This window comes from Arachis hypogaea, chromosome 19, assembly GCF_003086295.3.
Source record: "Arachis hypogaea cultivar Tifrunner chromosome 19, arahy.Tifrunner.gnm2.J5K5, whole genome shotgun sequence".
NCBI lineage: Eukaryota > Viridiplantae > Streptophyta > Magnoliopsida > Fabales > Fabaceae > Arachis > Arachis hypogaea.
The window spans coordinates 12782569-12799901 of NC_092054.1; the positions used below are offsets into that span (position 1 = coordinate 12782569).

Consider the following 17333-nt stretch of genomic DNA (forward strand, 5'->3'; position numbering starts at 1 on the left):
AATAGGAAATATGCATCCATGCCAAGAAGACCCGAGATATAAGGAGCAATTAACTATTCATATGAATATATATATTTCATATTTATATTTATAGTTAAACATTGTAAATAATATAATTAACTGATTCATATTTGTAATCAAAGCACAAATAAAAGTATAAAAATATAGTAATACTTGATTGGTAGTTAATTTTTTATATGTATGAAAAGATTGACTATTCTGCTTTTAAAAAGGTTGATTATTCGTGTTTGAGAAATTTTATTATTCGGTTTAAAAAATTTAATTATTTTGGTAGTTGAATATTCTAGTAGAAAAATATGTCAAATACTTATAAATATATACAAATATACTAGTTGAATATTTTTTGAAGATATTTGAATGTAATTAGGGGGGTTTGATAAAATTTATTAGAAATATATTTGTGTTTTTCAAAAGTATAAGTGTCTCATTTTCAAAAAATCAAAATTTTTATTTTTTAGATGTCTTCAAGAATTATTCTTATCGAATAAATTAGTTTTTACTATTTTTAATCAAATTTTTAATGTGTTAGACAAATAAGGTTTTAACGAATTTTATTATAAGACAATTAAGTTTCAAAAAATATTTTTATGAGTAAAGTACTAAATTAGTCATCAACATTTGAATTAAATCTTAATTTGATTCTTATTTCAAATGTCTTATTTCAGTCTTAAAAAATTTCAAACAGATTCAATGTTGTCCTGCCATTAAATTTAATTCAAATAATAATTAATAAAAATGTTTTTACATTAGGAATAATTAGTGGGTTGATTTTACTTGCGTATTGAAATCAAGCGTTATATTAACTCTTAAATATGCTAATTGTTCATGTTAAATTTAACTGTGAAACAATATTAACTGTGAAACAATATTAAGTTGAAATAAGACTTAAAACGCTAGGAACCAAATTAGTCTCCTTTAAAACAACAAAGTGTCTGCTTTGGAATTTCTTAAAAGCCAATTTGAATATTTATTCTATCTAAATTTATTGGTACTCTTTATTACCTTTATGTTATAAAAGTCATTTTAAATTTTAAAAATAATTTCATCAAATACTATTATTGTAACTTATGTTTATTAAAAATTACTTTTAATTTGTTTTATCTAACATAACCCCTACCATTTTTTAAATCCAAGAAAGACAAACATCATTTGAGGAGAGGGAGAGAGAGAGAGGTGAGTGATTGATCTTCCTTGAGAAAATTACATGGGAATTGCTTATTATATTACAGTCTCATAGTCAAAATAAAATATACATTCATTTTGGATACATTCATTTTGGTTCAAGTCCCTCTGACTTGTACAAGTCTTCTTCTTCCTCTCAAAACTGAAGCCTAATCCTCATCATATCTCATTATCAAATAGAGAGCCACTTGAGGAGTACCCACACAACTCTATCACCTTGTAATGAAGCCATTACATATACATCATTGGTTGGTGGTTTTATTGAAGCTGTGTGGAACATTTTGGAGCTTTTTCTGTCCCCAATACTATAATAAGTTAATAACTCCAATAAATTAAAATGATCATAGAGCCTTAGAATTTATTATTTCCTAGCTTTGAACATGTTGAGCTGCTAAGCTGTTGAAGCCACTTGATCTGCTTGAATACTCCTTTATGAGTTTATAGAAGAAGGAATCTTCTCTTTCAAGTAACTTCGACGGCTCATCATACTCGGCGATTCTCCCTGCAGCGAAACACAGGATTATGTTAGCAAGCTTCCTTGGAAGTTTAACATATGAAACAATACTTCATTTTGAAAAGTATGAACTTATATTTTCTGAGATTCAAGTTATATGATATCTTGTATCCATGTATTTTATAAACATGATACTTATCTGATCTATACAAATGATAATGATGACCTCCTTAACATGACAAATCAAGGGTGTCATCTGCCAGATGCAGTTAACTTTATGTGAAGTTGATAGCTAAGAGTCGTTAAATAATTTGACAGATTTGACTAAATTGTCATCTAACGATTCTCAGCTATCAACTTTACATGAAGTTAACTGCACCTGAGTTTTCACCTATCATTTAACCTAAAAAAAAATTAAGTGTAATTTACCCTATGTATCATGTAAGAAAAAGTGGCTTATTGAAAGAACATAATGTCATGTAACTATTTTTAATAGTCACATTGTCATGCATTTTTCACATGGTATGGTTATGTTTGAATTTGATGTTTCACTGGAAAAGATTCACACAAGAGAATCCATTCCTATATATATATATATATGCATACATACCATCACTGAGCACCAAAACAAGATCACTGTCTATAACCGTGTGGATACGATGAGCAATTGTGACGACGGTCCGATCTTTAAACTCGTGACTGATGATCTGCTGTATCACCCCATCAGTTGCAGAGTCCACAGAGGCAGTTGCTTCATCAAGAACTAATATGCTGCTTCTCTTCAGCAATGCTCTTCCTAGGCAAAATAGTTGCCTTTGTCCCACACTCCAATTCTCACCATTTTCTACCACTGTCAAAATTAGCATTTCATTTCATTTTAGTAATCATTGATTGTCACCAAAAAGGCATTGTCAAAATTATCATGGAGAGTTGTTGAATTCGACCTGGGCTATCCAACTTGTCTTGCTTTTCCCTCACTAGCTGACCAAGTTGACATTTATCTAGTGCCTGAAAATAAAAGAATATATATATATTTTAGTTGATGACAGTAATATTTTATCTGTAAGTAGAGAGGAACTAACAATTATTTACTACTTTGTGAGTAATAAACGACGAATGCTAATGCGCTCCGAAGAAAGTAAGGAGTGCAGAGCTCTTTGAACTTAGATCTTAAATCCTAAACTCTAAACTCTAAATACTAAAACTTTGAATCCTAAACTCTAAATCTGAGCTATTGATATAAAATATAATAAATGGAGAGCTAAGATTTGTTTGATTAACAAGAAATGCAGCACTCCTTAATTAGTAAGGAACATTTAAGGATGAGCCGTAATTAATTAAAACACAAGCTACAAAAACTTCACTTGAAAGGTAAGTAAGAAAATGTTGACAATGATATAGATACTTCAACTTCCATATCATGCACTATAAATGACTCTAATGTATTGAAATATGGATTTACCTCCCAGATTTGAGTGTCAGAGTATAGTTCCAAGGGGTCCAAGTTGCCCCTAACAGTGCCTTCAAACATGGAAGGGTCTTGTGGGATGATGCTGAGCCTTGACCTTAAGTCATGCAGACCTATCTTGCATATGTCCACATTGTCAATCACAATGCTTCCTTCTCTTGGCTCAACAATCCTAAAAATCGCCTGAATAAGGGTCGATTTTCCACTTCCGGTTCGTCCTACAACGCCAATTTTCTTCTGTCCCGGGAATGTGCATGTGATGTGTTTCAGAACTGATGGGAGTTGTTCAGCATAGCGTATCTGCCAAACATTTTGTTGTTATATGAATGATGGTGTCCTGAATTCTTGTCACTATACAAGTATGAGGTACTAAAAAAGATATAATTTCAATAACTATTGAGCAAAACTATCCCAAGAGATGTAACATTTGAAAGAATATATTATAATGGTATGTCATGCATAAAAGTAAACTAGTTACTTTAACTACAAGATTTGATATCTCATGAAAAAATAAACATGAATTTAGAAAGTTATTTTGAGCAATGGTTGAGTCATCTCCCTGTGATCTTAATATGGTCATGAATTCAACTTGTGAAAAAAACAACTTATGCACTTATCAGGTTAAGCTGCTTACATAACTAGTCTTTTCTCGGACCCTGCATAAAGTATGATACTTTTGAGTATCCATGATTCAGATTTCATCACTAACCTCTAAATTTGTGAAACATATTGTTCCGGTCGCCGGCCAGTTGCTCGGCGGCCTGCTGTCCTGAATGACAAGTGGTGCCTCACTTGCTATATTTCTGTATTGCAGAATTCTTTCAACTGAGATCATCTTGTTTTCAGCATTGCATATGTTCCATATAACTTGAGCTTGCAACACATTCAAATTGATCCCATATGTTACTGCCAACCCTGCAATGCCTGTAATAGATCCAATGCAGAAAAGAAAAGGAAAATATTAGTGTGTGATTTCATAAATATCTGAGAAAAATTACTTGATAACATGATAGAAAACATGAATAACATTATTAGAGTTGTACTCACTTGGATTGATTATTCCTTCAGGGAGGCTCACAAGCATAACAAGTGAGAAGGCAAAAACAAAATTTGAAAGTATGTTCAATCTGAAAGAAAGCCATTCCATTGCAGACACATTATGAAACCATGGCCTTGCATGGCCATCCACAAGATCAAGATTTGTATGTATGAATCTGCCTTCTTGATCGAAAGCTCGTATCGACGCTGCTCCGGCTAAAGATTCTGCAAAATGGTGGAGGATTGGTGCAATTTGTATCTGTGCTAAGCGAGCCAGTTCTCTTGCTGTTGGTGTGTAATATCTCTGAGATAAACAAGATTCAACTTCAATTAGTATATCAAAGATAATTGGTAACTTACATTCATAACTATAGCCTATTTGATTATTGGTCTAATTATTCTTGAAACTATAATAGTCTTACTAAATTTTCATTGTAATCAAGTCCTTTTATTGTATAAAAATTTCAATTAGGCGCTTATATTGTAAATTAAGGTATAGAGAATCTAATTGCAAATTAAGCAATAGAGACTGAATTGAAAATTGAGTGAAACTACAGACTTTCATAATAACTAAACCTTGATAATGTGCTTCACAAGATTGCAACAATCAATGTTGTTTTAACTAGTAATGATGATGACATAGGAACATGAAGGAGAGAAAGGATGACATACTTGATACCATATGCAGACTGCAGTTACCGGAATGAAAATGGCGAAAACTTGCCATGCCACCTGAGACATCACTGCAATAGTTCCCAGAATTTGTATTACAGAGAAAGCACACCATCCTAATTTGGTTGCCATCTCCAAATCTAGAATACTTTGATCTGTAGAGACCTGAAAATGGAAAAGAAAATAGTTGTTATTAACCTTCCATTTCACTTAACTCTAATTAGTCCTTAGATACTTCTTCAAATAGTTTGGTGTATCTATATTTCTATCCTGAGACAGTTAAAGAAATGTGATTGTGCTAAAATAAAAAAACAAATAGAATTTCTATGAATGTTTACCCTGTTCAAGATTCTTCCAGTTGGTGTTGAATCAAAGAATGACATTGGAGCTCTAAGCACACTATGCAGCATGCTTGTGAAAAATGTCTGTGCTGTCCAAAGGCCGGTGTATGCGACCAACAAGGCTCGCACCAGAACACATAGCGCGCCAGAAACAGAAAGAACCATGTAAATAAGAAGTATGAAATTCATGTCAAATATAGGCTTAGCATCACTACTTGTAGGACAAACCCAAGCCATCCAATAGTTACTTGCAATCTGAAGTATTTGGAATGAAGATTGTGCTAAGATTATAACCGGAACCAATGCTCCTCCTTTCGCAGTTGTCAAATAAGTCCAGTACACTTCTTTTGATATGCTTCCTGTTTCTCTTTCTTCATCTTGAACCAATTTTCCTTCATTTCCTTTTCTCTCTGGTGGATTATCTTCCACTGTGTCATGCTGTTCTTTGTGCATGAGTTTCGCATTTAAGTTGGATTCTGCTTCAGCTATGGGATTTTGAGCTGTTCTGCTTGAGTTTTCGACAGTGAGAATCGACTCGAGAGCTTTACTATGAGCACCAACTAAGACTTCAAATCCTATGTTTTGCTTTAGAAGCTCTTCAAATTTTCCAGCTTGTGTAATTTTTCCATTTTGCATCACCTACATTGGATTGTGATCAGTTACTAATATATAAGATTAGTTTCCATCTTACAAAACAAAAATACTGAAAGAATATTCACACTGAATCTGAATTTACCAGGATGAGATCTGCTGCTGGAAGAAATTCAACTTGGTGTGTAACAAAAAGTATGGTTTTCTCTTTAAGAATCCCCATAAGACACTCCTGAAGCAGAAAAAATGTGGAACAAACAAAGTATTGAAGCAATTATTTCTACAAAGCATGAAAATTTACAAATTATGACAACAAAATCTTACTTTAAATAGGTGTGTTCCGGTATGTGCATCGACGGCGCTAAAAGGGTCATCAAGAAGATATATATCAGCATCTTGGTATACGGCTCGCGCTATCTGAATCCTCTGCTTTTGTCCACCACTCATGTTGATCCCTCTTTCCCCAATCTCAGTGAGATCACCACAAGAGAATAGCTCAAAGTCCTTCTTTAATGCACAAGCTTGGACAGTTTTCTCATACTTTTCAGGATCATACTCTTTTCCAAATGTGATATTGTCTCTAATATTCCCTGTAAGAATCCATGGAGACTGTGGAACATAAGCTTTGGTTCCACTGATCTTCACTTTCCCGGATTGCTTATATATCTCTCCCAAAATACCAGACAGCAGGCTTGATTTTCCAGAACCAACCGATCCACAAATCGCCACCTTCATTCCTCTTTTAACTTTCAACTCTATTTGATCAATAGATGGAGTTCTAGACTCTGGATCCCAGCTGAATCTCCCTTTATCAATGACTACATCAAATTCTGTTTTGTCCCTTGATACATTTTCAATGACATCATGCTGGATTTCTTCCTCCCTAAGGTACGAAGCGATCCTATCAACTGAAACTTTCCCTTGAGCCATGACATTGAGTAAATCAGGTAGGCTGAAAATAGGATCCTGTAACATTCTAAATGTGGCGAATGCGGATAAGACTCTTCCGGCCGTTAGCTCGATTCCCATTAGCATACAAGCCCAAAAGGTTATCACAGATATGAATGTAGGTGATCCCCAGAAGATAAAAGCAGAAAGTGCTGCTTGTTGTAATGATTTCAGTAACCAATTATACTCCACTTTCCTCAATGATTCTAGCCTTTGAAGAAATTCACTATCCCATGCTTGAAGCTTCAAAGTTTTCATGTTTCTCAGAACTTCTGAAGTTGCTTTCATTCTTTCATCTTTGGCTGCCATGATCTTTGCTTGGTATCTTTTCTGTATTTTGGTAAGAGGTATGTTCAGAGTCATCACTGCTAGAGTCGCAGCTAGCGCGGCCATGGAGCCTAATCCAAGATTTGTATGCAAAATGAGCACTGCTAAAGAAATTTGTATAGGAAGCATCCAAATCACATTGACATACCAAATGAAATCTGTGATTCTCTGCACATCAACACTCATATAGTTCATTATCTCGCCGCCTGTGTGACTTTGTCGCGATCTATTCGAAAGATGCAGACCCTTCTTATATATATGAGATATCAATGCAGATCTAAGGCGAAGGCCTAATTGCCTTGCACCGAAAATCCATTGCCTCTGAGTTATTGTCTCAACCATCTTAGCACACAAGAATGCTAGTGAAAGAAGATACCCTGTTTTCAACCCCTGCTTTTCCTTGTCCCCCAAGAAATCAACAAAGTCAGTGATCAAGTATGGACCAACATATGAAGCCGAAGCGCATATTATGGCGAAAAGCGCATTGATTGCTGCTTTCTTCCTGGTGAAGTGATAGATTGCCTTGTAAATAGAGGGGTTTGTAGTTCCATCTTTCTCCTTTACCTGCCTAAGGCTCTCGTCGAAGGCCGAGGTTAGAAACTCGGCCGAGTCCTTGATATCAACATTAGGAATGTCACTTTGCTCAAGAGGTTTCTTGTAACCTTCTTCAAACAATGGATTGAGCCAAGAGAAGTTGATGAGTTGCATCAAAGTAGCCTTTCCATATGGAGATTCCTTTGGAAATTCTGAAGTTTTACCAGGTTTTGAACTCAGAAGTGGTTCAGTTACCTCACTTTTTTGAACACACACAATGTCACTCTTCCCTCTAATTGAAACAATCAATAAGAATGTTGAAGTAACCAAACCAATGAAATCTGCATATTCTCTTAAACCAATTTGACCCTTTTGGCTAACACTGAATATTGTATGAAGTGATGTTCCAACAATGCACAAAATGAAACTACAAATCCACCAAGCTCTGAGAATCCAAGGAAAATAAGAACTTGTTCTTGATACCTTGAAAATTGCAATTAGACTCACACCCCATGATAGAACTTGAATTGTTTCTGATGCAATAGCCTTGAATTTTGAAGTGCATTGAGTCTCATGATTGAAAATGATAAGTGATAGAGTTGCTGCATGAAGAGCTACCATCAAAGTGGTGAGAACTATGCTGATTTTGTAAGCTAAACCATGGTTTGTTGTTATAGTTTGATGAATCATATCTGAGGGGATTTTGTTCTGCTTGTTGATGAAGTTCAAATTTTTCCTCAGAAGTTGGAATAACAATATCAGAAAGAATCCAAATTCCACAGGTAGAATTATATGCTCCAACAAGCATGGTGAATCTACTGGAATCCATGAAGACAAATTCAAACTTCTAATATCTGTCAAATGTTTAAAAAAGTTATGAAACAAAAGTTCATTTAAATTAGATAAAGCTTGCCACTTAGTACAATTATTTCTTAATTAGTATTTAATTTAATCCGTCGTTGAATTGATTTACTCCTTCAAATGTTTTTTGTTTTAGTATTACTAATGGGGTGATACTTTTTTACATTAACATGATATGTGATGTCACTGCTTGATTAAAAATGTTAAGACAAAAAAAACGTAAGAGACTAAATAAACTGTTCTAACCTCAATACATTACTCCTGTTTATAATTTCGAATACTAAATCAAATAGTAATAATATACTTTCGGTTCAAACTTAGGCATGTTAATATGTGATGCATGTACATTGAAATTTGATTTTGGTTAATTCATTGTTATTGAAATTATATATATATTCATAGTGATAGTTGATAGATACCACACCTTTCTTTTTGTCTTTTTATTTAGAGTACCACTTTCTTTCATCTTTTCTGCCATTCCTTATTTATTTATGTAATAATAAAGGTAGTAAAGTACTTAAATATTTTTTATTAAAAAATCTATGTTTTTATAAAATTTCAATTGGTTCAGACTAAAATAACATAATTTAAATAGAGTAAATAGACAAAACTACACTTAAAAGAATTTGACATAAACAAAAATGCATACTAAAATTCGTAAACATAAAAGTACACCTAAAAGATTGATTTCGAAGAACAAAAATATACTTCAGGTCTTATAAATTCACTAACAATACTATATTTTTGTCTATCAAAACCAAGTTTTCGAGTGTACTTTAAAATTTTTGTACTTTTATTCACACCAAATTTTTTTATGTGTATTTTTGTCTATTTATTCTTTAAAAATTAGTTTAATTACTCTGTTGGTCTCTATAATTTTGCGAAATTTTCAATTAGATCTTTATACTTTTTTTCTTTTTAATTGAGTCCTTGCACCAATTTTTTTTAGTTGGGTCCCTACACTTTTTTTTCTTTTATGTGGGTCCCTGCACCAATTTTTTTTGTTGAGTCCTTATAAAATTAAGCCGATTACTGCTAAGAGAGACCTAATTGAAAAAAAAAATTATGCAGGGACCCAATTAAAAAATATATATATAGACCTAATTGAAAATTTCGCGAAAGTATAAGACCAACAGAGTAATTAAACTTTAAAAATTTAGTTAAAAATAAAAAAAAAATCCCTCAAATAGGTTAATTGAATCTTGACCCCACATTTACAAAAGCAATCATCCACCATAAAAGTGAACCCCACATTTTATTAGAAACTTATAAAAGCTCATCACAGAGAATAATTGCAGAGTTATTATGATATACATATACATGTACTTGACAAAAAAAATTTGAACTCAACTTGATCCCTTCTTGATTTGGCATTAAGGTACACAAACAGAATATTCTCTCTACACACACCATATGGTGCCATCAAACATTGGGAACTTCAATAATAGGCAGAGCCACATTTGATTTTATAATTTATATGCATCTTAATGATTTATTCATCAATCACACGGTTTGTGAAATGATTTTTGTGCCAAATTTTTCCTTCTCTCCTTCATGAAAAAACCTATTCTAACAGAGTTTTATTATATTTTGTGCTAATATAAATATATATCTTAATCATGGGATCTGACCAGGAAAAATTGTAGTAATATTAACTAAATTTGTTAATTGGACCACTATTTATATATTTTTTTTAAAAATGACAATTAATTAAAAAATAAAGAAATGTTATTGTATTATTGAATAATGTTTGATGTAAAATTAAACCCAAACTAAAACTATATGAGTAGATGTAGATTTGATGTGTGTCTAGCTGTTTCTACCTTATTGTCCCTTGAGTGGGTTACATCATGAATAAAAAAAATACTTTGAATTTTTAACATGATAATGATTACCTCAAAGGAGTTTATGAAGCTTCTCTTAATTAAGGAGTTAATTGACATACATTGAAACCCTCAATAAATTTTGTATTATAATTAGCAATTTAGCATCATTTGAGTAATAATATAAATAAAAGATTTTGATTAAATAATAGTGTGTAATCATTTTATATTGACATTACATACATCACAATTTAATCTTTAATTTTTATTTTATTCATGTAAGTCCCATTTAATTTCCAAGTTCCAACATAACTTTCACTAATTCTAACCCCATCATTTTAATTTAATTATTCATAAATACCAACTTAATTATTGGATCAATACTGAGATAGCTTTGGCCTCACGTCTTATATATATGTCCAAATGCAAATTAGATACAAAACAAATAAAACCGAAAAAAGTAGGGAAAAAGTTAAAATAAAATCTATGGCTGAAATAGCCATGGTTTTTGTTTTCTTTTGAATTTTTAAAGAAGCACCAAGTAATCAAGTACACAAAATTGATATATATCCATGGAAAACAAGGCAATAGCACACAAAATCTCAAATTATATAAATACAAAAAATTTACCAACAATAATAATCATATTTCTTTTTTTAGAAAAAAAAACAAATAATAATAAAATTGAGATCCATGAATCTATGCAATTGGACAAAATTTGAATTAATTATTATTCCTGGCAGATACAAACATGTGGCTTGTCCTGTATTTTCATGACCAATTGTTTTCAAAGACGTGGAACCTACTAAGAAAGCACTCTTAAAAATAACTAAACAAATTAATTATTTAATTCTAATTATTAAGTGTTTTACTTGGCTTTGTATACGTCAGAAAACAACAAAAAAAGGTTTAAATATTCTTTGTTAAAAATAATTATAGGATATATTTGTCTTTAAAAAACGGTTTAAAAGATAATCTTGAAGGAATGCCAAAGTTACTGAAGACAGTCTTTTTTTAGTCTTTTATTTTCCAATTCCCTTTTTTTTTTTTTTTAGTGTGTGTGGTTTCTTTTGATAGAGACTAATCTTAGGATTATGTAAGAAGAAAAAAAGGTACCACATATTATTAATAAGAAAATGATCACTAACTATAGACCATATATTTAAGACACAATGAAGAATATACATAAGTCCATTGGATATAAATTTTGTGGAACTGGATATTCCTTATATATATACGGTTGATGTAATTATATAAAATAAATAGTAAGAAAATATAAAAATAGACAAGAATAATTCTATTATCAAATTATATATATATAATTATATATAACTCTATATATATGTGCCCTTTCACTACAACGGAAAAGAAAATAGAGTTTAAATATATACTTAACAATAATAGTAGTATATAATCAAGTGGGTGTAACAATTATATATATAAAAAATGACCATGTTAAAAATTTAAATGAACTCTTTGATGATTATAAATGTCATATTAGTATCATTGATATTTAAAAAAATATATATCAAGAATAGACATCCTTTATTTAGAATACAAAAAAGCTTTTCAAAATGATAGCATTTTAGTTAAGAAATTAAAATGATGACTATGCTTTACATACTCATTTTCAGACATCTCTCAATATATGATCTGTAGATAATTTTTAAATGCGAAACAATTCTCATTGTTTGAACTATAGCTTGATTATTCCTTCTTCAAAATCTTGCCTTAAAGAAAGAATAATAATCATATGATTATATATCATTCATCATGGTCAATAAGGTGATAACATATTAATATATATAGTTCACGTTTAGAATAAGGTTTTTACCATAATGTAATTATTGCATATAAAGTTCAATCTACTTTCACATCAAAGGTGTAAAAAAAATATTTTATATATAGTTTGGTGAGTTAAGTTGAATTCTTTAATTTGACGACAAATTAAATAAAGGAAGGAAGAGAATGAAAATTAAGGAGTATGTAAATAAAACCCTAGATACTTTTCAAGCTCTCCTCTTCTCTCAGCAATTGAATAACAGAAAATCATGCACATGCAGGAAAGTTCATCAAGTTAAGCACTTTTAAAAGTTAAATAAAACTAATGCTAATTTATGATGATAATATATTACTTAACTCATATATACAGAGAAAACTAAAAATTCACATGCAGTTATTTTTATACGATATAGAGTTAATAAACGAGAATCATCATTAAATAATAATTTAGTCAAATTTATTAAATCATTCAACGACTCTCAATTATTAATTTACCGTACACAAAATGAGGCTTCCATTATAATTATTAGTCTCTTCTTTTCTTTGTATGTATTCATGTAATAATATTTAAGAATAATATTAGTAGGAGCTAATTAACAATTAATGACATATATATATTAGGAAAAGTCTAGGGGCTAGCAACTTTGTTAAATTCTGGCCAGCATGTAATCAGCAAAGAAAAGTGAGCCATTAGATGAAAGTTCACACCAATCTCACACCATTAAAACTATCATCGATGACTATTTGATGGCTACAAATCACAAAAGTGGCTGGTCCCTAGCATTCCTCTATATATTATATAATACTTACTTGTTGGACTAAGTATGTTGTAGAAGTAGTCCTCCTCCAAAGCCATGCTTGCTTCCGAACTTGAAGTCCAAATTGTTCTCTATTATTGCTTCTGTAGGAAAACAAAATAATGTTACATATATATATATGATTGGTCTAAGAAGATCTCTCTGTATTATATCTATATTATGTACACATACATGCAATAATAATACTATATATTATATATAGTAAGTACTAACTAATTTACCACACAAGGGAAGTGAAAGGTTGAAATGGACATAGCAAGAAGAATTGCTAATAATAATACACTTTGGATCAAGGCAAAAGAAGAGAACTATATATATATATATATATATAGAGAGAGAGAGAGAGAGAGAGAGAGAGAGAGTTTGGTTGGACACTTGGACTGTTAGATGCTTGTCACGTGAAAACACATAATTGAATTTTGGCATTTTATGTATAGTAGTGTATGTATGATAAGAAATTTATTTTGTTTTATTTCATTTTTATTTTATTTATTGTGTGTTGTGTAGAGGACCGTGAATAGAGAAGCATTAAGAAAACATAAGATCTGATGGGCCCTTAACCTGATTTCTGAGATTGCATAAATTTATCATTAAATTCAACACTTCTCTAACGTACTTAAACATTATAGAAGAGTTCATGATGATCTAGTGTTTTAGAATATGAAAATAAAATTGTATATATATCACTTTATGCTTGATTTGATGACTTTAAAACCACGACGACGATAATGATATGTTCATATTAATATATGGTGTCATTTCATAGTGCATGCTACCAATTATAACACTAACATATCTCAATTATTAATTAATATGGTGCCTTTTCTGATGTGCTTCCATAGTTTCAAGTTGATCCAACTTCTTGCTTCTAATTAATTAGCTTAGTATTTATAATAAGATCTTTGTAATACTAAATGATGATTAAATATCAACTAATAATACCATAGTACACTATATATAACTAAATGTATATGATTATTGAAATTAAATTAAATTAAATTGTATTATGTAACATATACTAACTAATTAATATGTAAAAGAAAAGAGTGTTGCGCCAATTTCGAAAACAAAAAGCGCAGCCAATATAATAATAATAATAATAATAATAATAATAATAATAATAATAATAATAGTGTACTTAAGTACTTAGAGAGTGTTCGATTAATGGGTGTGTCCATCGAATACTTATACGGTGATATATGTCTACCGTTTGATTGTGGAAACATAATTTTTTAAAGGATACGATGACGAACTATCAAAAAGGTGCAGTGGCAAACTATTATTCGATGACGAACTATAAAAGATAACGAAAAATATTTAGGTAGCGTTTGTTTTGAGGTATTGAGACAGAGACTCAGACTCAGTATTGTGTTTGTTAGTTCAAAGACTGGTACTAAAATTTCTGTTTCTGTCTCTAAAATTTCAGTATTTTAGTACCTTCAAAAAGTAGGGACACAGGGGACTGAAATTTTTAGAGATAGAGACTGAAACTTTAATAACATTTTATACCTAAAATATTTTCATTTCAATTTTATTTTTTGTGTAAATTAAATTAGAGTTTCATTCTTGTTTCAATTCATGTCTCCTATTTTGCACCAAACAGAATACTGAAATTTATTTCAATCCCTATCTCTCAGTCTCAATCTTTCCGTCTCTGTCTCTTCGTCAAACGCTACCTTAATTTCTTCATATAAATAGATAAATGTCTCACAAAGATGAAAAACAGCTCGATCGAAGCTAAATCATAAAAACAGAGAATAAAATAAAAAAGAGGACACCAAAAACACTTTAAGAAGGATCCACACAGAGGTACCACGTCAGTTGACACATTATTTGCCACATCAGTAATGTGCTGACACATGGCATTATTGGATTCGAGAAGAGTATTACATCAATGTGCTAACTCAGCCCTAAGTGACGTTAACGATTGTGGATCAAAGAGCGGGTCAAAAGATCTAGCATACAAAATGAATGGTCCAAATTTGAATATGAAAAAATGATGAAGAGAGAGATGGAGGCAATGAACATGGAGAGGTACATCCGACAGTGGCAGCGGTAGAATTTTGCTCATTTGACTCTAAACAACACGACTGATGGATGAAAACATCAGAAATAGACTCAAAATGCGATTGAAAGAATCACAACTATTGGAGGTGGACAAGGAGTTTTCTGGTGGCGTGTGGAGGCGCGTCTAGCGGTGGTGGATGATAGTTGTGTTTGACGCATTAGACTCGAAAATACATGATGGATATAATGGAAAAATTACTGAGATAAAAAAGCATCAAAACAGTGACAACAATAAAAGAAAAAGACATAGAAGAAAAGTGTGAAAAAAAAATTAGGTAGTTTCTTATTATTGGGAGAAAAAAAACCTATATTTTTTTAAGGAGAAAATAATGAGTCTTATAATATGTTAGAAAAGTAACAGAGAGTAATACATGAATTAAATATATATATAAATCCAAACAAATACAATACATGAATCCTGCTCATACATGATTGTACCAAAGGAATCAAAATCTTTCTTCAATCAAATCAATTTATTTTTCCAACAATATCACAATATTATTTTTGGAAAACACACATTGGGGACGTAATAAAAAGAATTATTATTTAACAAAAATGTTACCTTCATTATGCGTCAGTGTCACACCATCATCTATCTCAAGAAAAATCTTGTACGAGAGATTGGTTCCGAATCAGCATTGTAACATAAATTTGTGAGTATAAGATTTGATCATTCAAATCCAGAATTTCTTTTTTCTCTTTCGTGGATAACATGAATGAAGAAGGAGGAAGATATATGAACAGATCTGAAGAATAATGCCATAACACAAAGGTAATAAGGTTGATGATTTGAGTGGCCATCATCATACCCAGAAAGGGAAAACGAAAACAACATAGAAAATAATATTGTTGTAACATTTTTCATTTTTTTTTCTCTCAACTGAATACCCAATTTAGTCGGATATATATATCTATATTTATACATTTATATCATATATATCTATATTTGTATAATAATATAATAAAAATATGAATTTGGTGTATATTTTGTTTTTTACCTTAAAATACCATCCATCTATAATATATCATTCATAAAGAAGTATATATTTGCTATTTCTAACACTCAAAATAAAGACTTCATAATTAAAATATAAATAACTACTTAAAATCCTCATTAACTTTTTGTAATCATTATACAGGTGGAGTTCATATTAATACACTAGTCGATTTAATTGTGTTATTGAATAATTAAATGCTGATAATAATTTTAATTTATTTGAAAAATTAAATATGAATATTAAATTATTAATAATAATATTTCCAATGTATCCCTTTCTGAAAAGTGAAAAGAGAAATCTGAAATGATAATTATGTGAGGAATCTAAAAGAAACTATGAGTTAAAAAAAAACGAGAAATAGGTAATAAAAAAAAACACAAATTTTGATTTAATTGTAAAGTTGATTTTGGAGGTATAGACTTTATTTTAGTTCATATAGTTCTCATTTTTTAAACTTAATTTAAACTTATTGGTTAAACATAATTAATTTGAGTGTATAGGTTCAATTATCTCAGTTTGAGAGTCACTAATTTGTGGATCTGATTTGAATAATCCACTACTTGATTAGTGAATTTGGTCTGAAGTTGCTGATTTTTGAGTTTGGTTTAACACATGTTATTAATGAATTATGATTTTAACTAATTGAAATTGATAGTAGTAATTGATTTGGTTATGATAAAAATTTTATTATTTTTGTGATAGAGACTCAATGTAAGTTTTATTATATTTAAAAGTTTAAATAAGATAGATGATTATGTTAATCTTCATTCTCTTCACTGCATAGTATAAGATAAAACGCAAAACAGCTCCTGCATATTTTATTTATTGCACTTTGTATAAAAATTGGTAAATTTCTTAAGTACCATTAATTCAACTACCTTCTTGTTCAAGAAAACCATCATATATATATCAATATTCAATAGTTCTTTCAAAATGAAGAGGTCGATAATAAAATTCTAATTATTCTCGAATAAATATAATAAAACAGTTTACACATGATAACAATTTTAAATTCAGTAGTAGTTAGATCTTTGTTTTTTAATTTAACTAATTTTTTTTACTTTATAATTATATATGTACACAAAAATTAATTATTAAATATTTAAATTAACTACAGTGTCAAATATATTTTTGAATAAAAATATATATTGAACGTATAAAATAACATATGTATTAATTATATACATACATAATTATTAATTATTAATTTAATGGTTAATTTTCAGTATATATATTATTATTTAAAAAATAATAATTAGTGATTTTGGTATTATTTTAGGAATGTACATAATTCTATATGATAATGGTATATTGTTATGACGATGTTATTTGTATATTTAAATCAGTCATTAAAATTAATTATTAATATAAAATATATGTTAAAATATAAATATATATTAAAAATAAA

At 30.1% G+C, this 17333-nt stretch overlaps 1 protein-coding gene across 7 annotated transcripts; it reads right to left on the reverse strand.

Moving 5' to 3' along the window:
* Positions 1–1208: 1208 nt before the first annotated feature.
* Positions 1209–15795, reverse strand: LOC112779468 (putative ABC transporter C family member 15). Of its 7 annotated transcripts, none has more exons than XM_025823748.3 (12): positions 15490–15795; positions 12853–12943; positions 6092–8430; positions 5913–5999; positions 5174–5815; positions 4836–5000; positions 4173–4467; positions 3835–4049; positions 3120–3425; positions 2602–2665; positions 2268–2507; positions 1209–1705 (listed from the first exon to the last, which is right to left on the reverse strand). In XM_025823748.3, the coding sequence occupies exons 2-12, from the start codon at positions 12896–12898 to the stop codon at positions 1572–1574; spliced, it is 4533 nt and encodes a 1510-aa protein (XP_025679533.1). In that variant the 5' UTR covers positions 12899–12943; positions 15490–15795; the 3' UTR covers positions 1209–1571. The 7 variants fall into 7 exon arrangements, with proteins under 7 accessions (XP_025679533.1, XP_025679536.1, XP_025679534.1 ...); XM_025823751.2 differs by lacking the exon at positions 15490–15795 and adding an exon at positions 13082–13284 and having other exon boundaries at positions 6092–8391; XM_025823749.2 differs by lacking the exon at positions 15490–15795 and adding an exon at positions 13082–13284 and having other exon boundaries at positions 6092–8394.
* Between the last annotated feature and the right edge of the window lie 1538 nt (positions 15796–17333).